This window comes from Periophthalmus magnuspinnatus, chromosome 10, assembly GCF_009829125.3.
Source record: "Periophthalmus magnuspinnatus isolate fPerMag1 chromosome 10, fPerMag1.2.pri, whole genome shotgun sequence".
Lineage (NCBI taxonomy): Eukaryota > Metazoa > Chordata > Actinopteri > Gobiiformes > Gobiidae > Periophthalmus > Periophthalmus magnuspinnatus.
The window spans coordinates 16,381,756-16,409,470 of record NC_047135.1 but is presented as its reverse complement, the minus strand read 5'-3'; the positions used below and the strand labels follow the sequence as shown (position 1 = coordinate 16,409,470).

Below are 27,715 nucleotides of genomic sequence, written 5' to 3'. Positions count from 1 at the left end.
TATATATATATATATAATTCATATACTGTAACATACAAGGCCAGTTATGTCACCTGGCTCCACCCTGGAGCCAGTCGACCAGGCCAGGCGCCTGGTGGCCGAGCCTTTCCCCACAGGGCCAGGGTCGGGGACAGGTCTCTCACTGTTGTGCCGGTGTGCGGGCCAAACAGCAGTGCAAGAGGCCTTCTTGGAGTCCCTGGGAGGGGCAGTGCACCAACCAGGGATTTCATTGTTTTCCTGGGGGACTTCAATGCACATATGGGTAATGACAGTGCCACCTGAAAGGGCGTGATTGGGAAGAACGGCTTCCCTGATCTCAACCCGAGGGGTGTTTTGTTATTGGACTTCTGTGCTAGTCACAGTTTCTCCATAATGAACACCATGTTCGAGCACAAGGGTGTCCATCAGTGCACGTGGCACCAGGACACCCTAGGTCGGAGGTCAATGATCGACTTTGTTGTCGTGTCATCTGATCTCCGATTGCATGTCTTGGACACTGGTGAAGAGGGGCTGAGCTGTCAGCCGATCACCACCTGGTCGTGAGTTGGATCCGCTGGCAGAGAAAGCTGGACAGACCCGACAGGCCCAAGCATATCGTGAGGGTCTGCCGGGAACGTCTGGCAGAGCCCTCTGTCAGGGGGTCTTCAACTCACACCTCCGGGAGAGCTTCTCTCTGATCAGGGGGGAGGCTAGGGACATGGACTCCGAGTGGGCCATGTTCTCCACCTCCATTGTTCATGTGGCTGCTCATAGCTGTGGTCATAAGGTCTGTGGTGCTTGTCGCGTCCACCCCCAAACCCGTTGTTGGACACCAGAAGTAAGGGGTGCCTTCAGGCTTAAGAAGGAGTCCTATCAAGCCCTGTTGGCTTGTGAGACTCCTGAGGCAGCTGATGAGTACCGGCGGGCCAAGCGTGCCGCGGCTCGTGATGTTGCCGAGGCAAAAACTCGGGGTTGGGAGGAGTTCGGGGAGGCCATGGAGGAGGACTGTTGGACGCCCTCAAAGAGATTCTGGTAAACAGTCCGACGTCTCAGGAGGGGGAAGCAGCGCTTCAACACCGTTGACTGTGTGGGTGGCGAGCTGCTGACCTCAGTTGGGGATGTTGTCGAGCGATGGAAGGAATACTTTGAGGATCTTCTCAATCCCACCGTCACGTCTTCCGAGGAAGAAGCAGAGACTGGGGACCCGGAGGTGGACACGTCCATCACCCTGGCTGAAGTCACCGAGGTGGTTGGCAAGCTCCTTGGTGTCAAGGCTCCAGGGGTGGACAAGATCCGTCCAGAGTACCTCAAGTCTCTGGATGTTGTGGGAATGTCTTGGCTGACATGTCTCTGCAACATAGCGTGGCGGTCAGGGATGGTGCCACTGGACTGGCAGACCGGGGTGGTGGTCCCTCTGTATAAGAAGGGGGACCGGAGGGTGTGTTCCAACTACAGGGGAATCACACTCCTCAGCCTTCCTGGTAAGATCTATTCCAGGGTACTGGAAAGGAGAAATCGACCGATAGTCGAATCTCGGATTCAGGAGGAGCAGTGTGGTTTTCGTCCCAGTCGCAGAACACTGGACCAGCTCTATACTCTCCATCGGGTCCTTGAGGGTTCATGGGAGTTTGCCCAACCAGTCCACATGTGTTTTGTGGATCAGGAGAAGGGATTCGACCGTGTCCATGGTGTCCTTTGGGAGGGTGCTCTGGGAGTATGGCGTCCGGGGCTCTTTGCCAAGGGCTGTCCGGTCACTGTATGACTGGAGCAGGAGCTGTGTTCGCATTGCTGGCAGTAAGTCAGACCTGTTCCTGGTGCATGTTGGACTCTGCCAGGGCTGCCCTTTGTCACTGGTTCTGTTCATTATATTTATGGACAGAATTTCTAGGCACAGCCAGGGGCCGGAGGTGGTTCGGTTTGGGAACCACAGGATCTCATCTCTGCTGTTTGCAGATGATGTTGTCCTGATGGCTTCATCGAGCCAGGACCTGCAGCAGGCACTGGGGCGGTTTGCAGCCACGTGTCAATCGGCTGGGATGAGAATCAGCTCCTCCAAATCCGAGGCTATGGTTCTTGACCGGAAAAAGATGGCTTGCCCTCTCCGGGCGGGTGGTGAGTCTCTGCCTCAAGTGGAGGAGTTCAAGTATCTCGGAGTCTTGTTCACGAGTGAGGGAAGGATGGAGCGTGAGATTGACAGGTGGATCAGTGCAGCATTTGCAGTATCGATCCGTTGTGTTAAAGAAGGAGCTGAGCTGAGATTTACTGGTTAATCTATGTTCCTACCCTCCTCTATGGTCATGAGCTCTGAGTAATGATCGAAAGGACAAGATCGCAGATACAAGTGGCTGAAATGGGTTTCCTCTATAGGGTGGCTGGGTGCACCCTTAGGGATAGGGTGAGGAGCTCTGAGTAGAGCCGCTGCTCCTACACGTTGAGAGGAACCAGTTGAGGTGGCTCGGGCATCTGTTCAGGATGCCTCCTGGATGCCTCCCTAGGGAGGTGTTCATCCTCATGCATGAGGAGGCCCTGGGGAAGACCCAGGACATGCTGGAGGGACGATGTCTCTTGGCTGGCTTGGGAACGCCTTGGGGTCCCACCAGAGGAGCTGGAGGACGTGTCCGGGGTGAGGGAAGTCTGGGAGTCCCTGCTTAGACTGTTGCCCCGGATAAGCGGAAGAAAATAGGTGGATACTGTAACATAATGAAATAAATGAACTTAGATTTTAGAAACTGTTAGGCGTGTTCTATCAAAAATGATGACTGGATTCGATCAGTTCAAATCTCAAAAGTTTATTCCCCTGACAGTTACAATCTAATACAGAGCCCTGGGTCAAAAGAGCTATCCCTCGCTGCCAACGTATGTAGGACTTACAGCCAGGCAGTCTGACTGTCTTTCCCTTGACCCAGGGGATAAAATACAACATGAATATGCAAATATTATGTTGAGCAGGTCGACGCCCCGGCTCCTCCTTCCGGCCTCGTTCACCTCTCGGACATCCCCAACTGCACTGGCCTTGAGGCTGTCTTATCTCTGTAGAGTTTTCTGCAAAGAACTCAACTGCTTCCCATAATTCAGAACAATGTTGCCTTTAAAGAAGGACTATTATAATGAATAGTTTCAGTGTAAGAGTATGGTGCTTGTTAGACAATCTTCAAAAGGATACAACATTCTAAGGATATATGAATTCAGTATAAAAGATGGTACTTATTAGTCAACATTCAAAGGATATATGGATTCAGTGTTTTGATATATATATATATATATATGTATATAAAATGCACCTAAAAAGCTTTATTTGAACTAATATGCCTTCAGTATTTTGATATATGTGTATGTGATGCAACTAAGAGGCTTTATTACTTAGCATACCCTTCAAAACAAAGACATTTAAGACACAAACTTTTCATTATTGACTTTATTCATTAAAAAAAAGGTTGGCTGTAATATTTTGGACCAAAATTCACACCATACTGGCAACCAGGGATTGAAGGTGTTCACCTTCACCTGACATCTGGTGAGGTTTTAGTCTTTGGCAGAAAGGTTTGACGCAGCAAAAAAGTACAAAGCCTAGCCACCATTTCAAATGAAAACATGACTGAACTGAGACGTACAATACAGCATTTCATTTTAGGCACAAATTGAATATCATCTGAACCAGGTCTAGACTTTGAATTGGTATCACAATTCCTTTGTAAACACTGCATGGTGGCTAAAGCTAGTGCTAACTGTGCTAAGTGCTTGATTATGTTAAAGGCAGCAGTGATTTTTATTTTTTTTTACGTCTTTATATTTCATTAAATAAACATCTGGTTTAATTGCATAGAGGTTAAAGCTCCATTAGATAGTGATTGCATTCGTGAATGCATTCATCCATAAAAGTGCAGTTAATAGAAGCGAGTGCTAAAGGCTATGTGTAATTGGTCAAAAATCTGCACATTTGAGTCCCTTTTTAAAGTGGAGTCAAAGGAATTATGTATATTTGGAAAACGCATTGGAATAATGTTCAGAATTCCTTTGGAAATCGCTGAAGTGGTGTCTAGCCTATGGTAGGAATTGTAGTTTTTGGCAGGTTTTGTTTTGTAGTCCATTTCCTGGACCATATAAAGAAGTGGATTAAGGGAGTGTGACTTCTGACATGCTTCGGACAGATCCACGTCATCAGAGTAGTGTTTCAATCATAGACTGTATAAAGAAATGGACTAAGGGAAAGTGATGTCACCCTTAGCACTCAGCTCCAGTCAAATGAGGCTCATTGAGGTTAGGGTTACAAGACCGAATTTGGAGTAAAGTTCCATTTGGAATTCCGACCGCAAGTATAGCAGCCAAAAAGCCAATCCGGAGTGAGGCTGTTACCCCCCTTCCTGCCCTTCCCGCTGGTTTGACAAGGGGTGGGCATTTAGCAAAGCTGTCAATCAAACCTGTTGCTAACGCTACCAAAAGCAACCTTACGTAAAGAAGGCTCTTGATTTGCCCGTTATTAATGTTCACATCTTGATTAACGGACACAAAAGCAAACTAAAAACCCCAGGATCTTGTAGAGCATGTTAATATTAACATTTTAACACAAAATTTACAAGCCTGACAGCAGCAGTTACGGATAGAGGGGCAATAGTTTTTCAATAGAAAGTGAATGGAGCCGGAAGCACGGCCATGATCACTTCCCATTTGGAACGTGGCGGCTAGCAAGTTAGCTATGTCCATTTATATATACAGTCTATGTTCAGAACATATTTCTGGTCCTGGGTCTTTTGGGGCAAGTGGGAGTTGGTTTTTCCCCACCAGCTCTTTTGTAGTTATTTTCTGAATGGATGTTGGTTGCTGGTCCCTGTGGCTGTGTGGGAGTTGAATTTCGTCTGAGCAGTTCTTTTGCTGGTCCCTGTGGCTCTAGAGGGGTTGTGGGAGTTGTAGTTTTTGTAGTTCTACTTCTTCTCTTGAGGCTTGAGTGGCTCCAAGCCTCTCATCTTGAAGTAAGACACCACTTGAGATGGAACTTCAGCCAGAACTGACTGAGCCAGAGCCGCCATTGGGGCCTGAAAAACACAGAAAATGTACTATAGAGTATAAGTAATAAAGAGTACGTGTACTACTAAGTAAATACACTACAAAGTAAAAGCACGAAAGAGCTGACATCGGAGCCTGAAAAACAGAGGATAAATATACTACAGAGGAAAGTAAAAGCACTGCAGAGTAACTGTACTGCAGAGCCACCATCTCTTCACCTCTTTGAAGTCCCTGAAGGGCACAAACTGGATGATATCCTGGTGCACCTTCTCTCCTCTCTCCCGTCCTTCTCACCTCTTTAAAGTCTCCCTCTCTTCTCTCTCTCTCTCTCTCCTCCCTACCCTCTCCTCCCTTTCCCTTCCCTCATACTCACCTCTTTAAAGTCCCTAAAGGGTACAAACTGGACGATGTCCCGGTGCACCTTCTCTCCACTGGTGGACTTTAGGATGCCGTCGTCTCCATCCAAGAGCTTCATGGCGCTGAAGTCAGCTGGCCCCACCCCCACAATAATGATTGACAGCGGGAGAGCGGAGCTTCGTACGATGGCGTCGCTCGTCTGGTCCAAGTCTGTTATCTCTCCATCAGTGAGGATGAGGAGGACGAAGTACTGCTGCAGAGGGGAGGGGGGGATTAGCAAACAGTAGTAGTATTTGTATTCACAGATGTAGTAGTAGTAATATTTGCAGTAGTACTAGTAGTATTTGCAGTAGTACTCACAGATATAGTAGTAGTGTTTGAAGAAGTAGCAGTAGTAGTATTTGCAGTAGTAATAGTATTTGCAGTAATAGTCACAAATGCAGCAGTAGTAGTAGTAGCAGTAAGTGCAGTCGTAGTAGTAGTAGTGTTTGCAGTAGTACTCACAGATGCAGTATTGTTGGTGGCAGCTCCGGTGGCAATGGATGACACGTGGTTGATGATGGGACTGAAGTTTGTGGGTCCTGAGAGTCTGAGCTGAGGCAGCACTCTGCGGTAAGCCTCCACCACGCCCTCTATACCTACAATACACAGTACTGTTACTGCAATACACAGAGTACTGTAAATACTACTGGTACTATTACTACTACTGTGTGTACTGCAGTAGTACTTGCAGTAACATACACAATACACTGTAACTGTGAAGTACTCTGTGGACTATCGCAAAAATATCAAACAGTGGCCACTGCCTTTCCCCCGTGACCTCTGGAGGTTTATGTACCTTGGCAGTACGGGCTTGACGGGTTAAAGTTTAGAGCAAAGTCATGATGAGCCACCTGAGAAAAGAGACCAGAGTTAGATCTGGTTCAATCCTAGTTCAGTCCCAGTTCAGTCCTGATTTGACCTGATAGTCTGGAGGAAGTTTGGCTCCAAATCCAAAAGCTGGAAACAGTTTGTCACTGAAAAAAGACGAAACATTAGAGTGGCACACAGTTCTAACCACTGAGCGTGTAACTGGTGTTACACGAGTGTTACAAAAGTTTAAACCTAAAGGCGCTGTATGAATGTCACCCTTAGCCCCTAATCCCTCCCTCCATAGCAACTCCCTGTTTATTAGACTCTATTGTGCACTCATTCACAGAGCAATTCACATTCAGGACTAAACCTGGTTTAGTCCTGGTTTAGTCCTACTACCTGTCGTAGTGCTGGTTGAGACCTGCTTTAGTCCTGCTTTAGTCCTGGTTTATGCCTGGTTTATGCCTGATTCAGTACTTGCCGTAGTCCTGGTTCAGTCCTGGTCCAGTACCTGTCATAGTGTTGGATGACCTGTCCCACTGACCACAGAGCGGTCAGATACTGGTTGAGTCCGTCAGGGCTCATGTAGTGCAGAGACTGAGGAGAGCGAGGGTCTCCGTTTGACCCTGTGAAGTCTATGCCCACCTGCAGGGACAGAGATCAGAGGCTCAGTGGGTCAAAAGAGTAGTGCAGAGGTCACAGGGACAAAGGGGCAGAAGTCAAAGGAGTAGAGGTTAGATTCATTTGAGTCATTACTGGATCTGGGTCAGTCATGCGATAGCCTGATTTTTTGTATTTTTTATTTTGCAATCCAGAATAAATGAGATTTAGTAGTACTTACAGTAAAATTTATCTGACAGCCCCCCATCACATAGTCCAGGAAGGTGTACTGGGTTAGGATCTGAAGAAGAGAACAGGTTTAGTCCCCATGTGGTCCCCGTGTGGCCCCCGTCTTTCTTTAGAGGTACTACCATATCGTCGAGGTAGGTTCCATAGTGGTCCACGGGCATACAGTATACTAGTCTTTATGGTCTTACGCTTGTTTTGATGCAGCTCAAGATCAGTCTAAAGCTATTCACAAAAGATTCATTTCAGTCTTGTTAATAGGACTTTTTTAGTGTTGATACCTGCTCAAATGAGTATCTACTTTCAATACTAGTTTAAGTATCAATAAGTATCTGATTTTCAATACTTTTGCCAACCTTAATCCTGGTTCAGACCTGGTTAAAGGTCTCATATTACACCGTTTTCTGATTTATGTTCTAATGTTGTATCCTCATCACAAACATACCTGGAGTTGTATTTTGTTTCATTCACACATTTAACACACAAACTATGCATATTTAGGCTGAGGTCTTCTCTGAAACTGAAAACACTGGTCCACCTTGATGAGGTTACTCAAATATGTGTAAATGACACAAAACACAACTCCAGGTACGTTTTTGAGGAGATAACATCATTATAACAAAGCTCACAATAGTCAATTTGTGTAATATAGGACCTGGTTAAAGACTGTGTATTAGGTGCCAGGTATCTTTCTAGTACTTTAGCGCACACTCTCATCCATGCACCCTCACATGCACTCACTTTGGCATTCTTAACGTGCACGCTCCCTGAGTTCTTGTAGCTCTTCTTCTTCTTCTGTTTCTCAGGGTGAATGCAGTCGAAGCTCGCCATCTTCTGCAGTGCCGCCACAGAGCAAGAGAATGAGCCAATCAGATCGTGAGAACCGTCTGAATCATGGTCCGAGCAGTCCACCTGACCAATCACAGAGGAGAAGGGTTAGACAGGCCAAGCAAAGGAGAGAGAGTTTTAAAAGAGTCAATCAGAGAAGAGAGAAAGGGGGCTGGAAAAGAGAGGTGGGTCAGAGGGGTCATAGGGGTCACACCCTGAGAGGTCGGTCCAGGTCTCCGGAGCAGAGTGTCTGAAGAGGAACACAGAACTTCTTCCACACTGGGTTCAGATTGTTCTTCACCACCTGAAGACATACAGACATATTACATGCTTAAAGATGCACGACCGACAGACAGACAGATTATGCACATTATACGCAGACACGGACATTATACATAATTTGGCTCACACCAGATTGATGTGTGTCATTCTGAATTGAGTTCTAGACATTATCAGTCTGGGATGGCTCTTGCTGAAAGCGATCAGAAAATGCAACATCATGACAATTATTTAAATGTGAATAATATATCCAAAATGTTTGTCATACAGTTTAAAGACAATTGTACCAAATACTAACAAAATGTATGCAAACTTCTGACTTTGAAGAAAGTCATGGGAAAATTGTCTTTAAAAAAATCCTTCTCTCATTATTTCTATTTGCATTTAGCAAATAAAACTAATTTTGGTAATCCTAATGGATCTAAAAGAGTCAGGCCAAAAGAGTGAGACGCCGAAGACGAGGAAAGCGGGCAGGGGCCTTGGTGCGCCTCCGGAGACGCGGCGCTCGCACGCCCCTACCTGGAATTTTCCTGTCTAACGTTCGCTCACTCAGCAACAAGACGGACGAACTGGCGCTGCTGATGAGGAGAAACAAAGACTTCTCTTCCTCTTGCGTCTTGTGCTTTACGGAGACATGGCTCAACGAGCGTATCCCGGACTGTGCGCTTCAACTGGAGGGATTCCAACTCCTCCGCGCGGACAGACAACGGGGACTCTCCGGGGGAAAGACTAAAGGTGGAGGTGTCTGTTTCTTCATCAACAACGCCTGGTGTACGGATGTGACTGTGATCTCCCAACACTGCTCTCCCGCCGTGGAATATCTTTTCATTAACTGTAGGCCTTTCTATTCTCCACGTGAGTTCACTTCATTCATTCTGGCCGCTGTTTACATCCCTCCGTGCGCGGACACGCACGAGGCCCAGCGCGTGCTCGCGGAGCAGATTCTGGATGTGGAGCGAACCTTCCCGGACTCTTTACTGATCATCCTGGGGGATTTTAATAAAGGAAATCTGAGCCAGGAACTGCCCAAATATAAACAGTTTATTAATTGCCCGACGAGAGAGCAGAAGACGCTGGATCACTGTTACACAACGGTCAGTGGAGCCGTGCCCCGCGCTTCTCTAGGATTCTCTGATCACATCATGGTTCACTTCATCCCTGCTTACAAACAACGGCTGAAACTCTCCAAACCTGCTGTGAGGACTTCTAAGAAGTGGACCAGTGAGGCTGTGGAGGAGCTTCGCACGTGTTTGGACACTACAGACTGGGATGTGTTCAAGGCTGCCACAGACAGTTTGGATGAGTACACAGACACTGTGACGTCATACATTCAGTTCTGTGAGGACAGCATCATTCCATGATGCACCAGGGTGACTTTTAACAACGACAAACCCTGGTTCACACCCAGACTTAGACATTTGAGGAGGGAAAAGGAGATTGCTTTCAGGGCAGGAGATCGTGAAGGCTACAGGCGTTGCAAGTATGCGTTTAGCAAAGAGGTGGAAAAGGCTAAAGCGAAATACAATACACGTCTGGAGCAGCAATTCTCCACCAACGACTGCTTCTGTCTGGAGAGGGCTTAGGCAAATCACCAACTACAGGCCCAAAGCCCCTCCCGCCGTGGACAACAAACAACTAGCAGAAAAGTTAAACGGCTTCTATGCGAGGTTTGAAGTTTCACACCCCTCTCCCTCCTCCCCCACCATCATGGACATTACCTCCAAACCCACCTCGGACCCCCCCTCCTCCCCCACTGCCCTCACAGTTGTGGAGCAGGACGTGACTAAGCTTTTCAGGAAGCAGAATCCCCGTAAGGCCGCGGGCCCAGACGGTGTCTCTCCTTCCACCCTTAGACACTGTGCTGAGGAACTGGCTCCTGTCTTCACGGACATTTTTAACACCTCCCTGGAGTCATGTCATGTCCCAGCCTGCTTCAAGCTGTCCACCATTGTCCCCGTCCCCAAGAAGCCCAGGATCACTGGACTTAATGACTACAGACCTGTGGCGCTGACGTCTGTAGTCATGAAGTCATTTGAGCGCCTGGTCCTGCACCACCTCAAGTCCTTCACCTCCCCCCTCCTGGACCCTCTGCAGTTTGCCTACAGAGCCAATCGGTCTGTGGACGACGCCATTAACCTGGCCCTTCACTTCATCCTCCAGCATCTGGACTCCCCGGGAGCCTACACCAGGATCCTGTTTGTGGACTTCAGCTCTGCATTCAACACCATCCTCCCTGCTCTGCTCCAGGACAAGCTCGCTCAGCTCAACGTGCCTGACTCCACCTGCAGGTGGATCACTGACTTCCTGACAGACAGGAGACAGCGCGTGCGGCTGGGGAAGAATGTCTCGGACACTCGGACTATCAGCACAGGATCTCCACAGGGCTGTGTACTTTCTCCCCTGCTCTTCTCCCTGTACACCAACTGCTGCACCTCCAGCCACGACTCCGTCAAACTGGTTAAGTTTGCGGATGACACCACCCTCATCGGACTCATCTCGGACAGCGATGAGTCTGCCTACAGGAGGGAGGTGGACCGGCTGGTGTCCTGGTGCAGCAGCAACAACCTGGAGCTCAACGCCCAGAAGACAGTGGAGATGATCGTGGACTTCAGGAAAGTCACAGCCCCCCTGCCTCCCCTCACCCTGACGGACTCCCCCATCACCACTGTGGACTCTTTCCGCTTCCTGGGCACCTGCATCACCCAGGATCTCAAGTGGGAGCCGACCATCAGCTCCCTCATCAAGAAAGCCCAGCAGAGGATGTTCCACCTGCGGCAGCTGAGGAAACGCAAGCTGCCAGTCCAGATGATGGTGCAGTTTTACACTTCCATCATTGAGTCCATCCTCACCTCCTCCATCACTGTGTGGTTCGCTGGGGCCACTGCCAGGGACAGACAGAGACTGCAGCGCATTGTGCGCTCTGCTGAGAAGGTGATTGGCTGCAGCCTTCCATCTATACAGGACCTGTACGTCTCCAGGACTCGGGGGCGAGCAGGCCGTATAGCAGCTGACACCTCTCACCCTGGACATGGACTATTTGAGCCACTTCCCTCTGGCAGGAGGCTACGGTCCATCAAGACCAGAACCTCTCGCCATAAGAACAGTTTCTTCCCCTCTGCTGTTTGTCTCATGAACACTTTATAATATCTGCACTATACTGGACACTTTATAACACCGGTCACTTTAATAAGCCACTTTGCACTGTTGTTCTGATGCTGCTATTGTACATATTTTCTCCCTTTAAGTATTTCATTTGATTTTTTAAGCATATCTTTTTAACTTTGTGCATGCCCTTATTTGTATTTGTATTTATTCAGTGTGTTTATGTTGCACTTTTTCACCGTATCAAGTTCCTAGTCTGTGAACTGTGTTCACAGACTATGGCAATAAAAGTCTTCTGATTCTGAAAAACGATTAGTCTGATATCATGCCAGACAGTGAGAAATAAAGCATGTGTCTTTTTTGTGTATGGTTTCAACTGCTTCTTTATAGTTTTATACAAGATATATATATTAGCTTGTATAAAACTTTATACAAAAAAGAAAATGAAAGCTTTAGGGACATCACAGCTTCACACACTTTATTTGAAGACTACATAATGACATGGACATTGTTTGTTTATTGAAAAACTTCAAGCCGCAAGGTTAATTTCCATAAACTCTGCTGATTAAGCCCTGTTCACCATTGGATGCTCCACTACATATGGAATAATGGACAGGATTTGGTGGAATATATATATATATATATATATATATATATATATATATATATATATAAAATGTTCTGTGCATTGGGGTTATATCTTATTGTTGTATTGTTGGTGGTTCATGTTTAAACTTTTCACAGATACAATCAATAGGGTTTATTACATCACTTTCTGTTCAACAGCAGCCTTTTCACTTATGTGTAAACAATCGGGCCCTGGTTTAAACCAGATCTAAACCAGATCTAGTCTAGGTCTTACCTCTGTGCGATGGACTAGGACCCACTTGCCATCGTCTCCCTGTTTAAAGATCTCTAGAAATGGGTCAGACTTTCCAAAAGTGTCCTGAGGAACAGAAAGAAATCAGATCAAGACCAGAGTTCAGCCCTGCTTCAGTTCTGCTTCAGTCCCATCTCAGACCTTCTTGTCCAGGTTCTTGGCCTCGAGCTCCAGTTGAAGGGCTCTGTTGTCTTTGACCTCCTCTGCAGTGACCTAAGAACAGCGCCCCCACAGGACACATAGAACACACGCAGTTAGCTCCATTTTACGCACACAGAGTACTGCAGTTGTAGTTCTTGTAGTATTAGTATTGTAGTAGAAAAGCTAACTCAAGATATTGTAAATACTTACCATATTTTCTGGACTATAAGTATATATATATAAAAATATTGTAATAATGAAGAAAAAAACATACATAAGTCGCACTGGACTATAAGTATTTTTGGGAAAATTTTACAAAATCTGACACCAAGAACAGACATTTTATCTTTAGAGGCAATAAAATAGTGTGCTGTGCTGCTATTCAGCCTGTTGTTCTAACATAACACATAGACAACAAACTGACTGGTAGATTTACATAAGATATTAACAGTTAAACAGATACGCTACGCTAACATAACATATGCCGGCTTGTCCACAAACACGAGAGACAAGAGAGATCTTTTCACTGATGTTTACTGTGGTCTTACTTCTTCAACACAGTTCACATTGTAGAACTAGCTAACACATAAAATATAACATAAGCTCTGGCTCATATTACATATACACACAAAATTGCAAATGAACGCATGGAAAATATACATACCACTTTGGCCAATTAGTAAACAAGCCCGTTAACAGAAAACCTTATATTTTACTTTTCAATTTTTTCTAAAATAGTGCTCTGTCGGGTAAGACTTCACATTCAGTAAAAGGAAGTACTTTTCATGACCTTTAACTAGACTTATGATAAACAAAATATTTACAATATTGTTCCAAGTGAAACATTATCACCTTTAAGGTCTTATAAATGAAGGGGAAATAAATAAGGGGAGAGTAAATATGAAATGGATAAAAGAAAACAAGTCTAGTAAATTTTCTTACAAGTATTACAAACACAACAGTACCATCTAGTGTTCAAACAAGTGAACTGTAACATGTATAATCAACCTTTACCTAACACATATGTAAACACCTACATGAGGCAAAACAAACTGAACTGAATACGTGTCTCGTATGTTAACGTAAAATATTAACAGTTAATCAGATAACTAAAGCATAAAAACGAGCTAACAGGTTTACTCTCATCTCATCAGAGACTGCAGAAATTCTTTAGCTCTAATCAGGATATTTGTTTTTTTATGAGTCTACTGTCTCTATACATTGTCCTTTCAAATAAAGAGGTTTAATAAAGGTTAAGGCTGTTGTACTGTAGTACAGTGGTCCTTCATTTATCGCGGGGGTAACGTTCTAAAAATAACCTGCAATAGGCGAAATCAAGTTTTATTTTTTACAATTATTACATATGTTTTAAGGCTGTAAAAACACTAACCACACACTTTATACACTTTTCTCAGACAGACATTAACATTTTCTCTAATTTCTCTCTTGCTTAAACACTCTCAAAGTTCAAACCTCTGTAGATTTTTAAAAACAGGTGCCTTTGTTGGTGCAGAATGTTTCATTGACATTGTGGGTTGTCGGGGAGAAAACTTGCAAACATATAGTACTTCAGAGTCATACTGCTAGCGATCGAACATTTATGTAAATTTGGAAAGCTGATTCTGTACTGTACAGGAAACACGGCATGGAGAAGATTGATTGACAATGGTCTACAGTCCCTTAGCCAATCAGGACGTAGAACACAAGGCGCATTCATCCACTGTTAAAAAAAAAAGCATGCAAAATTGCACTAAAAAAATCCACGAAACAGAGAGGCTGCGAAAGGTGAACCGTGCTATAGTGAGGAACAACTGTATTAGTACTACAGTATTGCAGTAGTTGTACGGTAGTGGTAGCAGTTGCAGTATTAGTAGCGCTGCAGTATTAGTACTCACGGTGATGGAGCCTTTTCCTGCAGGTTTGTCTTTCTTCAGCTGGAGAGGACGAGTCACACTTTTACTGGACACAATCTGGAAAAGAGAGAGTTAGCCCTGCCCTCTGGCACACCTAAGCTCTTCCCCTCATCTGTACCCACCTTAGTCCCACTCCTGAGCCTCCCCTCCCTTTTTTTAAACTAACCATTGGATTTATATAACACCTTTCAAGATACCCAAGGTGCTTTACAGTGCATTAATCATTCAGTCTGCACTCTGCCCCTGACCCCACCCCTCACTTGCCTCACCGTGACCTCAGCCATGCCCCCTGACCCCGCCTCTCACTTGCTCCTGACCACGGCCCTCAACCACCCCTGGCCCCACACCTCACCTGCCCCAGTGTGAGCTCAGCCCCACCGAGGAAGTCATCGTCTTTCAGGTCGCTGGTTTTGTTGTCGATGTCATAGATGCAGAACTTGAGGTTTTGGACCGACTCAAAGTGAAACTGGACCCTGAGTCTGGTACTGAAGCTTGGAGAGGACGAGTTCATCAACTTTTCCGTACGACCCACCTAGAGACATGAGGGAGGGTATCTGAGAAAATCTGACCCATGGGGAGGGCATGTGACACACAGGCATACAGACAGGGAAGGGCATCTGGCTTACCTCAGTCCAGGTCTCCTGGTTCTTCTGGAGGAGGACACACAGAGGGTCAGACTTGGAGCCCACATCTTTATCCAGAAGGTTTGAGCAAGAGATGGAGAGCTCCACAAGAGACACGCAGTCCGACATCTGAAGATGCAAGAACAGACACACAGTCCCACATATGAGAATGTCATCATTTAATAATAATCACAAATGTGTCATTGAAAATGAATCAGCTCTGTGGTACAGCGAGTCGGCGACATAAACATGAGTCACCTTCATCTAGAGCTAGGCCAAAAATGTAGTCCAGTCCTGGTTTCGTCCTAGTTCAGTCCGTTTCTGCTCCAAATCACATGTTTTTATTTTCCTGACAGAGGTTTGGCTCTGACCATTCGACAGGAGGGAGGGCACCTGACTGAATCACCACCCCTCCATCGTTCAATTAAACGCCCAGCCCTGAGGCGGTACCTCCTGTACCTGATTATATTCACTGTCCTCTGCACCACACGTTCACTACACGTCTTGTTTATTATTGCGGGTATGCGGATGTCACTTCAGATGTGACTTGAAATCTAAATGAGATTTAAAAAAAACACACACGCACAAAAACACGCCACGAATGCCTTCACTATAATTCGATTTATTATAGTTAAAAGGCAAAGATAACAAATAATAATTAATAAATCAGCTCCCCACGATCCGTTTTAGAGTATTTATTTTAGGCCGACAACAATACACAGCTCCTGTGTTTGACGATGTGCAAAATCTACGCTTTTAAAATCCACAAACCCCAAAGAGAAAAGCGGAGAAAGAGTGAGGCAAAGCGCGACTGTTACCTTTGGCGCTCCTGTTTTAGTCCTGCTTTTGTCTGGTTTTGGAGCTGCTCGTGCAAAGACCCGGAAGTCTCCGCAGAGCGCGGCTCTGATTGGACCGCGGTCACAGAGACTTGGGCTGTGATTGGCGGCTGCGGCTCTTCCGCAAAACTCTGACCTGTCAGACACATCTGTTTATTTTTCATAACAGAGACCCACCTCCCTGGCGTGCATCACTCTCGGAAGTGCGTGACGTCATAAAAAACACACAAGCTCATTCTCACCACATCCGGTAAATATTGAACCAGAAAGAAACCACAAATGCACCAGAACATGGACTGTGTACAATACTATACTTCCTTCTGTCCCCAGGCCACATCCTCTGCACACACTGCACTAACATGTAGTTCCTCATTCGATTCACAGATTTTTCTTTATTCATTCGTGTTCTATGAGACAAACAGCGCACGTAAGGAAAACATAAAACTGAGGAACATTTAGGTTTAATGTGAGTCCAATCCAAAATCTAATCAATATTTACCAGAGACACCAAAAACGACATGACACAAGAGAACAGAGCCCATGGACCAAACCATGGACCACCGCTGCAGAACGGAAGGCAAAAAAAACAACAACAAAAAAAAACAATATAATTTTTTTTTTCCCCACATGATATGGATTTACCTCAAATTTATCATCAGTTTTAGTTTGTCTTTCAACATTAAAAGGTGATTTATGGGGTATAACACATAACATGGTAGCATAACATAACAGAGCACTGTTACCATTTCTTGTTTTGCTATGTTCGTCCAAAAACAACTACTAAAGTTTCACTTTTTTGAGTTCCCCCTCCCTTTGCTCTCTGCACTAAGTCACTTCCTCTTCAGAGTGACATCACAAAATCAACGGCATCTTGCTAATGAAACTACTGCACATTATGTGCAGTCAAGTTGCTGTGTACAGTTTTGTATCATGTTTTTGTACATTTATGAATTGTCATGTGGGGACAGGTGACGTAGGCTTGTGGGCAGAGCCTTGTACAGCTAATAGTAAGGAGGGTTCGAATCGGCCCCGGGAGAGATCACCAAAATACTTTTGCATGCATACATCTAAAACCTCTTCAGGTATGTTTTTGATGAGGAAACAATGTCATGGCATGGGAGAATGCCCATATATATTATATATATAAATAATCACAATACCCCCTCTTTAACTCCTTCGAGGTGAACATGTTCAAATCAAATATAGCTTTTACTGATAAATCAGCATTATAATTATTCATTACAAAAACACTGGACGTGTCCCATTTATCTTATAATTTGGAATTTGGGCTCAAGATTATCCAGTCTGAAAGCAAAATGTGCCTCATGTAAGTCTCTTATTTGGCTTCCCATGTCTCCATTAAAATCAGACATGCTGATCACCAACCAGTAGAAAGAAGATCTGAAAAATTGGATTAACGGCAGAGCTTTAATTGTTTATATCCAAACCTGGACTAAACCCAAATTCTCACGGATCCTGTAGCTGGTCCGCTTGTCTCTTCTTACAGGCGGGTCACAAAACTCTGGAGATTTCGTCTTCACTCCCCCGACATTCATGGAATGAGCATACATATAAAAAATGTCAAACGAAATGGGTACTTCTCAAACTGCAAACTGAAGATGACTATGGCTAAATTCACCGTTTGACTTATTTTGTGTTTGTAGCTGGTGGTGGTTACCTTTACCATCAAGCCAAAATTCCACTCTGAGTCTCAGAGTTGTTAAGTGCTTATAAACTCATCACGGTGAATATTAAAATGATCAGAATGCATAAGGTAAATGAGAAATAACTTTGGATTGCTGCAAACTGTTTAAAAAGAACTAGTTCCGCTATAAAGACTTTATATTTTTATACACAACCATAGTTCTTAAGAAACAAACAAGTTTGGAACTTTGAGCAGAGCAAAATCAGCAGAGACCTTTAGTTCATCATTCTGGAGGAAACAGTTCATCGTCTCATAAAAACAGTGAACAGCACATTGAAAAGAGTGTCACGCAGGTGGCCATTTTGTTTCAAAGGTCATGATTTACTGAGAGAAAGACAGAAACATTTCACTTCATCAGCACTGCTTTAAAAATTAAGACAAACCGTTTGAAAGTCACCGTTCACTAAGAAAGAAATCTGAGCAAAACATAATGAAGATGCATTTGACATTTGACACAGCAGCTCCAGAGTAGATACACGTGACATGGTTCAGACGTAAATATTCAGCACAAGCATGAGACATGTCATTATAAGAACCAGAGAAACCATAGTAACCATAAAAAGCACACTGGAAAATTTGGCAGAGACACTTGATTGGACAGTAGGTCACCAGAGCAGGCTGCTGTAGGCTCACATCATCTGAATTTAAGAAGGGAAACTATGAAAAACAGCAGATTCAAAGCTTAAAAAAGGAGCATTTAAACAATTTCACTTTTCTCATAAAAAAAACAAGAAAAAAAAATACAATTGATATTTTTTCAAATTCAAATCTCTAAAAACAGAAAGAAGTCACTATTTACAAGAGCTGCAGAAAAATAAACACAACATATACAGGAGGATGAAAGGGTATCTGACACACGGATACGGGAGGATGGAAGGGCATATGACACACCGGGGGAGTCTGGGAGGGCATCTGTAGTATTTGAGGCTCTAGCCTAGACTGATCTTGACCTTGCGCGCCCCAATGGGCCTGTCGTTGAGGTCGGACACGGCCGCCGCGGCCTCATTGGCGCTGTGGAAGGCGACCATAGCCTCTCCGGTGGGCAGACCTTTGTCGTTGAACTGCAAACACACAGACCCTGGCACCACCTGGTACCCGTAGAAGAAGTCCATGATCTCGTCGGGTGTCACGGTGAAGGGCATGTTCTGCAGCTTCACCACTGCTGGCCCGCTATTAGCATTAGCTGTGGGAGGCGGAGCTCCGCGGAGGGCAGGGTCAGGGGGAAAGGCGGGGGGAGGAGCTCCAGGCCGAGGGGGGGCATTCCCATTGTTGCGATTTGGCGTTTTCCGTCCGTCGAATGGGACCGCACCTCTCAGGTCCTGACCAAATGGAGCGGCCGCCCTGAAGCCTGGCGGGTCCAGGGAAGGCGCAGGCAGCCCAGGCACCAGAGGGGGCGGGACACCCAGGTCCGGGCCCAAGCCAAGGCCTGGACCCAGGGGCGGGACGGGAGGTGGGGCCAGGCCATTACCAGGGGCGGAAAAGGGAGGGGCGAAGGGGGTGGGGTTCCGAATGAAGCCGAAGTCATCGCCGAGTGCCCCAAAGGCGTGTCCAGGGGGTGGGCCCAAGTGGGTCGGAGGTGGGGTCATGTGTGAGGGGGGTGGGGCCTGACCGAGGGCAGGCCTTTGTCCCCGTTTGTTCTGTGGTGGTGGATTTCGTTCCACCTCCTTCATGTGCTCATAGGTGACAAGGTGCACGAAGGCATCGCGTCCGTTCAGTTTCTGCCGGTGTAATCGCTCTGCCTTTCTGGCATCCTCCTCCAAGCGCAACTGGACCACGGCTTGGCCCAACCCATTGCCATGGGCATCGGTCAGAACCTTAAGAGAGTCCTCATACAGACCAAGTCCCTCCAGGAAGCCACGCACATCCTTGCGGGACACGTTATAGGGGATGTTGGTGATGTGCAAACAGGTCTTTGGTGCCCGTGTGGAGTCAGAGCTCTTGGATTCACTGTCGCGTTTGCGGATCTGTTCGATCTTGTCCATCATGCCTTTGCGTGTGATAGGGTGCACCTGAATGAAGCGTGCGCCCATGTACTGCATGTGTGCGCCCAGAGCGCTCTTATAGTCCTGCTCCGAGCAGAACTCCACGAAGCCTTCGCCCGTGGCCTTCCCATTGGGGCCATAGGCAATGTACATGCTGTCCTCTACCACGGACAGGTTCTTGAAGAACTCCTTCACTTGGTTCTTGTCCACCTCATAGGGCAGACCTTTGAGGTACACACATAGGTCCTGTCTGTGCGGAGAGCGAGAGCGCCCCCTCTGCTCTCTGGGAGCTCCGCCCTGAGCCAGACGCCCACGCTCCTGAGGCTCCATCTCTTTCTCACTCACGCTGTTCCACTGGCGCTCAGAGGCAGGGCTAACCTCTATGTAGCGCTGGCCCAGAGGCCCGCCCCCTCGCTTCAGTGCCTCGTAACTGTCCTGAGCAGAGAAGAACCTGACGAGAGCCCGCCCCGTAGACCGGCCCTGAGCATCACGCATAAAACGCACACCTTCCACGGCCCCGCCCCTAAAGAAGTCTCTAAGCTCCGCCTCCGAACACGAGTACGGCAAGTTCTGCACTGATAGCACAAGATCGTCTGGAGTCAGTGGGGTGGAGAGAGGGGGAGGGTTAGACACGGTCTTCATGTGCAGCCCCAGAGGGGTGAGGGGGGAGGAGAGGGGTGAGGTCAGCGGGGTCATAGGGTTAAAGAGCAGAGGGTTGGGTGCGCCCAGAGGAGGGGGGAGGGAAGGGTTAAAAGGGGGGAGGGGGGACATGTGGGTGAGGTGGGACATGGGCGGGACAGGGGGCACGGAGGGGGGAGGGAGGGAAGGCATGGGGGGCAGGGCCATGTTGGGCAGTGCAGTGAGAGGTGGGTTCAAAGACGCCAGTGCTGTGGTGAGTGTGGGGGCGGAGCTGTAACTAGGGGCGGAGCTGAAGCTCGGGGCAGAGCTGAAGCTGGGGGGGAAGGTGGCAGCCATGTTGGGAGGGGCTTTGGATTCTTGTGCAGGAGCGGGAGCGGCGAACTGGGTTGGGCGCTGGGGGGCGGAGGGAGTGGCCGAGGGCGGGGCCGTGACAGAGGGGCGTGTCCCGGTGGGTGGGGCCTCAGCAGGGGCGGGCTCAAAACGGCGGCGGCTCAGCTCAATGGTGTTCTGCATCTCCGTTTTGCTGCTCAGTAACAGAGACACTTTAGAGCCTTTGATGGCACCACCCGTACGCATCATCCCGAGACGTGCGTCCTCGTCTGTGGCGAACACGATGAACGCCTCCCCATGTTCCCCGCCCACAATATGCACGCCACCATCTGGGATAGTCAGTCCTGAGAAGAAGTGTCGGATGTCCATGGTCCCGGCCACGATGGGCAGTCCCTGCAGACGGATGACCACAGCCATGACTGCGGGGTCAGAGGTCAGGGCTACACCTGAGGAGAGAGGTCAGGGTTAGAGCCACAGCAGCTAAACGCTAAAAACACGCCATCAACATGTCAACACGACTAACATGTTCTAAACATCAGGACCAATTTAAAACAACAGTTATGAGTTATCAGAACACAGCTCCAAAAAAAATGCATAGAGAGGGTTAAACGGCTGAGCCAAGCAGACTAGGCACATTTTAAAGTATTTATTAAACACAAAAATACAGATGTCTGTGTAATCCCTCAGTCGTTCAGGTAGTATCTATAGCAAAAAAAATAATTCTGTCAAGCGACAGAAGTTTTAAAGTGAAGTCGCTTGGCCACTCATCTGCATGAGGGGAGTAGCCAACTACCTTTACTTGTCTGAAGGGGGGAGCCAACTACACTGAAACTAAGGTTGTTTTCACAACTTTTTGGCAACCTTTAACACCCCAAGAGCCATTTTGAACCGGTTTCCATAGACAAAAAAAATACTGGGAGCTGCAAATACTTAAGACATCTAAAATGGAGATAACATGTATATATATATATATTTTTTTTTTACCTTTAAACTTTGTATAAACAACTATAGTGTGTTGCTTATGAAATCCATGAAATGCTACAGAGACTTCTGCTCTTGAACCTCTGTGCACAGCGGGCCTGTGCGAAGTCACTTTCATCTTTATGCAGAACTGTAAGCTGTTGGCTGTGAGGCGTGAGCCGTGTTTGTTTTGTTTTGGCGGGTATACCGGCTTCTGTGAATGTGACGCTTATTTTGAGCGGCAAAAAATAATAAAACATAACTTTATTTTAATATTTCAAGATAAAAATAATCTTCAAAATTAAACTGCAATTTAAAAAAGAACTAACACAAATAAAATACACTTCAGTTAAATACTTATATTTTACCAAGCCACGCGCACCCACAGTAGAAGGATGAAAGAGCCACAGGTTGCCGACCACTGTCCTATACCTATTTCTTTCACCTGTGGCTAAATACACCATAACGAGTGCTTGCGGAGGAGGTGTGGTGGCAGAGGAGAAAAACCTTCGGAATCACCTGCATAGACAGAAGACTAGTCTCCTTTTGGAGACTGGCATGTTCGTCTCACGAGGCAATTTGGACCAACTTATCAAACAACAGCTCTGCAGTGCCCATTCATAGAAATAGAAGATAGAAGATCCAAGTGTGTTTTGCCCAACTCCAAGCACTTTTACTGTCATATCAGACTGTGTAGGTTGGCCCAAGGTCAGCCACAAGTGTTCTCGGACCGGTCATTTACTGCTGCCCAGAATGCAACTGTTAGGTTGACGAAAAAGAGCATTAGCTCTTGGGCCGGTGTGAACCCAACTCAAGGCAGTGTAAAAATGACCTAACACACCTGTGCTGGAGTTATATTTTGCATATTCGTTCAGGTCCCTAATGTGTAATCTCAAACCTATAAGCATACTGGTTATCCCTATTGTTTCTTTGTTTCAGGGATGGAGTTATAAAATAGGAGATAGATAGGAGATGGTGTCCAAGTCCCCCATTTCTGATTAAAGATGGATTGTTTTTCCTCCTCAGTGTGAGATCACCTCATTGCCATACCAGCTTGTCAAAGCCTGATCTCATCAGAGCTCAGAAGCTAAGCAAGCCCAGGCCTGGTTAATACTAGGATGTCAGACCTCTGAGAATATCAGGTGCCACAGTGGGGTGCCAGTGGCAAAAACTGTTACTGTGTTCTTAGGCAAGGCACTTCACCCACATTGCCTAGAATGATCATAGTGTGTGTGTGTCAGTATAGTTAGATCCTCCTTTCAGACAGATATAAGGCAGTGTCACACCAGAAACCTGACCATAACTGAAGAACCTTGAGCAGATCTGAAGAAGCCTCTTGGATGAGTGACCAAAAAAAATCTTCTTTCTAAAATTTTGTCCAGTGACAGAATTTAATTTTCTTTTGCTATACAAAAGCACAGGTTTGTCATGTGACCTCAGACAGTCCAGACCCTCAGCTCCTCCTGTAGAGCTCAGAGATGTTCTGAACCATTAGGTCATGGGTTTCTTCCCCTTTTTGAGGGGAGGGTCTTCCCATTTTTGAGGGGAGGGCCTTCCCTCTGAAGAAGCTGCTGAGGTCTGGAGTCTCTGAGATGTTCTAAGTCTACGCCATGCACACAGACACAACAGCATGCACAGACTGTTTAAATATGCTAATGTTCTATTCCTGCTCTGACCAAACAGTGGGCAGTTCTGCGAGGAGTATGTCTGCAGCGGTGCATCTCGTGTTGTAGAATTTGAGAACAAGCCAAAAACCTGCACAACCAACCTATCACATGAGCCATCTACACAGTTCAACCAATTAGATCAGGTCATTTCAAAATGGAGGCATCTTAAGTGATAAAGTACCACTCCTCCAGCAGCAGAGCAACAGTTTAATGACCTAAACCTGCAGGACACAACTGACCCCGTCTAACAAAACAGTTATGCTCACTCAAACCCAACTGAAGTTCCAAGACTCACAACTGAATCCAAATCTGAACAGTGAGCAAATCGCATTCACTGCAACAGTTACACCCTTTTTTTCTGAACAACTAAATATTCTGTAAAACCTTTGTCAAAATCTTTGTGTGTCAGATGCTCTCCCTGAGTCTCCATGGGGTCTTATTCTGTGTAAAAGCTGCTAATCCTGTAGTTCCGTCCTCAGCAAACATGTTCTGAAATGTCCCCGAGTGTTAGATGCACTTCCTGTGTGTCAGATGCCACTTTTTATGGAAATGATCAAACCTAAACCCCAGCCACGGCCTACCTTCATCACTACAAACTGATCAGACCATACAAAATTGAGGCTGGCCACCACATGAGTATATGGGGACCAAAGCATAGAGAGAGACAAGGGAGCTGGCCCCAACAAGGTTAAAAAGTCCTGGCCACACTGAGCAATTGTAAAGAGACACCATGGCTTTAGCTCAAACACATTCGCAAACATTAGCTTAGCCAGAGAGAGAGCAAAGCAGCAGCAGCAGCATCTGAAACACAGCACATGTCCATCTATAGCACAATCAAATTAGCTTAGGCAGAACACAGCAGCACGAGGAGCTAATCTGAACACCACAGCATCAGGAGTAGACAATGACTTGGAGACCATGTGAGGATCTAAACTGAGCTGTATCTGGAGCTGGACACTGGGCCAAAGATCCGACCAACAGTCCCACTTTGACCTTCACAGATTCATTAATATCAGACATAACCTTTACTGAATCAGGATTTAACCATAATAAGCCTCAGAGCTAGACACCACTGCAAAGGCAATGGTCTTTAAAGCAAAGGACACCATCTCACCAAAACACCTAACCAACAACTCTACAGACACACGACTCACCAAAACTCACCCAGAAAAAGAATCAACAAACAGTTTATGATCACTTTAGCTGTAAAAAAGAACACCATGTAGAACTACTATAGCTACCACCAAACACAAGCCAAATGACGACTTCATACGTAACACAAGGCTCACAATACGATATTGCAATATGCACAATTGTAGCGCTGTTAGAAAATATGTTTTAATTGCTCATGGAAATATTGATACAACAGCTCACAATAACGACTGTATCATCAAATTAAGTATCACGATATATCAATGTTTTTGCACACCCCTAGAAACTGACTGATGAAATATAAAGGACAAGAGCTGCCCAGATCACTGCAATATATAGCTAAACAAAGCTAATCACCAAAACAAATGTACCAGAGCCAACTGTGAGTAAGTGTCCAACCAATCAGCATCCAGAGCCAGCATCAAGCTAAATCAGTAGTCAGAACTAAAACAATATTTAAACAATAGACTGGACCAAACCTAAAAAGAATTATACCTCATGTATGCCAAATAAGAGCCATTTCAGACAGGCATTTACTAACACCACTGCAGGCATTGTCCAATTCACTGTCATACGGCCAGCAGTTTACAACAATTTTAACAGCAAGCAAAGGACACAATATCACCAAACTACACAGAACTATAACTACTGTCAAGCACACAAGTGACCACAACAAAGAAAACTATTCAAACTATAATATAACTGTTTTATAATATTATGTTCAAAACTGTCCAATGAAATGTGTAAAACCAAGACCAGTCCACATCACTGCAATACATCCACATTTACTCTCCAGCTCTGAAGATATTCACCAAAACAAATGCACCAAAACCAACTGTAAGCCAGTGTCCAGAGCGAGAGTCCGGCCAATCAGCATCCAGAGCGAGAGCCCAGCCATTTAGCATCCAGAGCGAGCATCCAGAGCAAGAGTCCAGCCAATCAGCATCCACAGTGAGTGTCTGGCCAATCAGCATCCAGAATGAGCCTCCAGCCTAAATAAATTATACTAAGACTAGACCAAACTAAACCAGAGAGAGATTATACCTTTATATAATAATACAGAATCTACAGGGTTTGGGATAGGACTGTTAAAAGTATGGAAAATCAGACACAAATTGATACCAAAATTAGTATAGAAACCAGATACTTATTTGAGCAGGTATCAAAACTAAAAAAAAGTCCCATTCACAGGACAGAAATGAATCTTTCTATCTTGAGCTGCATCAGAACAAGTATCAGCCCATATACATACACCCATGGCCCACTATTGAACATACCTGGATGTCTGAGATTATACAGAAATAAGGTCACATGGTAATATAGTAATATAAGAGAAATTACTACCATTTAATGTTCTATTGTCTAACGAAAGTATTTTTATTATCACTGTGGTATCAGAAATGATATTGAATCTACTTGTAATCAAATTGAGTTTGAAATGTTCGTATCCTGACAACACTAATAAGAATAATCAATAATAATCTATCCTAACTCTAACAACAAACACAGACACGCCCCCCTCCTCCTATTGATCAGCCTCTGTCATGCTCTGAGTAACAGGTGGGTTTAACCGACCACAGTGAAGTAAACTTTCAGACGAAAAAGATTAATTAAAAAGACACCAAATGGAAATTGCTCAAAGCAAAATATTATTTTGACCCACCCTTGTGTATAGCCTATAGTACATGTTAAATCACTCATTGGACCAAACCATCACATTGGATCAGCCTCACAACAAGTCAGTTCACTAGCATTAGCCAAAGCCCACATGTTACAGACAATACAGTGCACAGTTCCAAGTACAAGCATCAATGAGAACCAACGGAGACAAAGCTCCAAGCATTGCAGCAGGAACAAATCTGACGAGTACCTGCAAAAGGGAAGCACCTCCGTCTTTACACCAGATTCCTTCCCAGACCCACAAATACATCAATTTCTGCAAATCACAACAGCAACCACAAACCGCAGTGTTTCAAATTATGTTAGACCATTTCACCGATGTAAGGCTGACCAACAGAAAGACCAAGACCACACAATATAATGTGGAAATGAACACAACTAAAACCAAACCAGGATAAACCGAAAGCAAGCACAAACCAGACATACCACAGCAGAATTCTCCATTGACCCACTGACATTTTTTCAGTGAGTTTACCCCGGGGCAGCAATCAACACTTAACCAGCTACTTTTAACCAGATTTTTAAAATCAGGCTATTCTAAGCAACTTCTCCTTTGCCAAAAACAAGCCAAATGGAACTAAACAAGTAAAGACTGTATCCTGCATAATGTAATAAGAGAAGAACCAATCAAACCACAGAACTACACATGTCAGGTCAGACTGGAAGAGGAGACACCTGGAGACAGAGCACAAGACAGGTAAGCACACAGTTAAATCTTTACTTGAACAAACCAAATTTGTTCAATCACTGATCAAAAACACCACCTTATTTTTAAGAATAGTCCCTCCACTAAAATGTACAAAATCATAATTTACCATTTCTGATAAGTTAAGAATTTACATTATCTCGATAGTCCCCATTATTAAACTAATATAATTAGCAGGTCACACACACAAGAATACTGTTCCAATGTTACAGTAGATAAGAGCCTACTATGCTTTTCCCTAATAAAAACAGACAGTTGAACATATATCTTTTTTAAATAAACAGAAAATATTAACTCAAACATGGGAAATATCAACACTGAAATGAGCAAAAGCCTGAAGCATCAAGCTTCACCAAGATGTCAAAACCAGTCTCTATTAAACAGGTTCTGCTATTGAAGGCACAACTTCATCAGAGCTGTGTCTTGACTCAAAGAGAATCCACGTACACAGACAGCCTCAGCTCCACTTTGAGTTCCACCAGGACCTCCACACCTTCACTGCTTCAGCTGAAGACCACATCGACCCTTACTCCCTCTCCTCTCTACCATCCCTGTACACACCTGAGACTAAATGCATTCTGAGTGTAGGTTTCCTTGAGCGCGAGCTGTGTGCCTTCGTATAACTGTATCAGGTTCTGATTAAATACATGATACTGAACAGGTCTGATCCCGATTCTGGCTCAGTGAGTTTGGAGCAGTCTCCGCAATGACGCCCTGCTCTACGGCTTTGGGCCTTTAGTCTTTTTAAAACTGTAAAATAAACACAATGTCTTTATAAAACAACAACCTTACACTCTAATGTTATAAAACTTTATAGTTCACTACATTTGTCCAGTTTAAGTCGTAAAGTTTGCGCTGAATCCACTTTTCCCTCAATGTGCCACAAATCGCTGCTTTGTTTGTTAGCTTAGCCCATTAGTTTAGCCACACTAGCAACCCGGTGCTCTTCGGCCTTTTCCTCGTCTTTTCTGTGAGTAAGTTCGTGAATAAAAGTGTTCAGACCCCGACCCGCGGCTCCTGTAGCTACATCGGGTCAATACTGGGCATTAGAGTATAACCTTACCGAGAAAAGTCACAAAGTCCGACTTTAGCTGCCCTGGGTGTCGGCGGTGCGTAGCGTAAGAGGCACGAAATGTCGGTCACGAACATTACGTCACCACGCACAGAGCACGTTTTATAAATACTGAAAAAAAACCCACAAATTACACCTAAACCTTATGGACTATTTATTCTGAGTTTAAAGTGGAGAGATAATAA

General features: G+C 45.4%; 1 protein-coding gene across 3 annotated transcripts; it reads right to left on the bottom strand.

Annotated features, from left to right (window-relative positions):
* Nucleotides 1–3,369: 3,369 nt before the first annotated feature.
* Nucleotides 3,370–27,613, bottom strand: LOC117377628 (copine-1). Of its 3 annotated transcripts, none has more exons than XM_055224705.1 (15): nt 18,285–20,727; nt 14,805–14,931; nt 14,531–14,710; nt 14,161–14,235; nt 12,266–12,337; nt 12,107–12,190; nt 8,078–8,167; nt 7,777–7,947; nt 7,031–7,090; nt 6,701–6,834; nt 6,299–6,353; nt 6,176–6,230; nt 5,842–5,975; nt 5,354–5,590; nt 3,370–5,009 (listed from the first exon to the last, which is right to left on the bottom strand). In XM_055224705.1, exons 1-15 carry the CDS (start codon nt 20,708–20,710, stop codon nt 4,899–4,901), a joined length of 4,011 nt encoding a protein of 1,336 aa, XP_055080680.1. In that variant the 5' UTR covers nt 20,711–20,727; the 3' UTR covers nt 3,370–4,898. The 3 variants fall into 3 exon arrangements, with proteins under 3 accessions (XP_055080680.1, XP_033829980.1, XP_055080679.1); XM_033974089.2 differs by lacking the exon at nt 18,285–20,727 and adding an exon at nt 27,522–27,613 and having other exon boundaries at nt 3,378–5,009; nt 14,805–14,930; XM_055224704.1 differs by lacking the exon at nt 18,285–20,727 and adding an exon at nt 15,620–15,675 and having other exon boundaries at nt 3,378–5,009; nt 14,805–14,930.
* Nucleotides 27,614–27,715: the final 102 nt, after the last annotated feature.

Coding starts and splice junctions, on each gene's coding strand:
- LOC117377628 (XM_055224705.1), bottom strand. CDS start 20,710: ATGGCTGTGGTCATCCGTCTGCAGGGACTGCCCATCGTGGCCGGGACC. Junction 8,168..12,106: donor TCCTAGTCCATCGCACAGAG/GTAAGACCTAGA, acceptor GTATGTCTTCAG/GTGGTGAAGAACAATCTGAA. Junction 7,948..8,077: donor ACCTGGACCGACCTCTCAGG/GTGTGACCCCTA, acceptor GTGATTGGTCAG/GTGGACTGCTCGGACCATGA.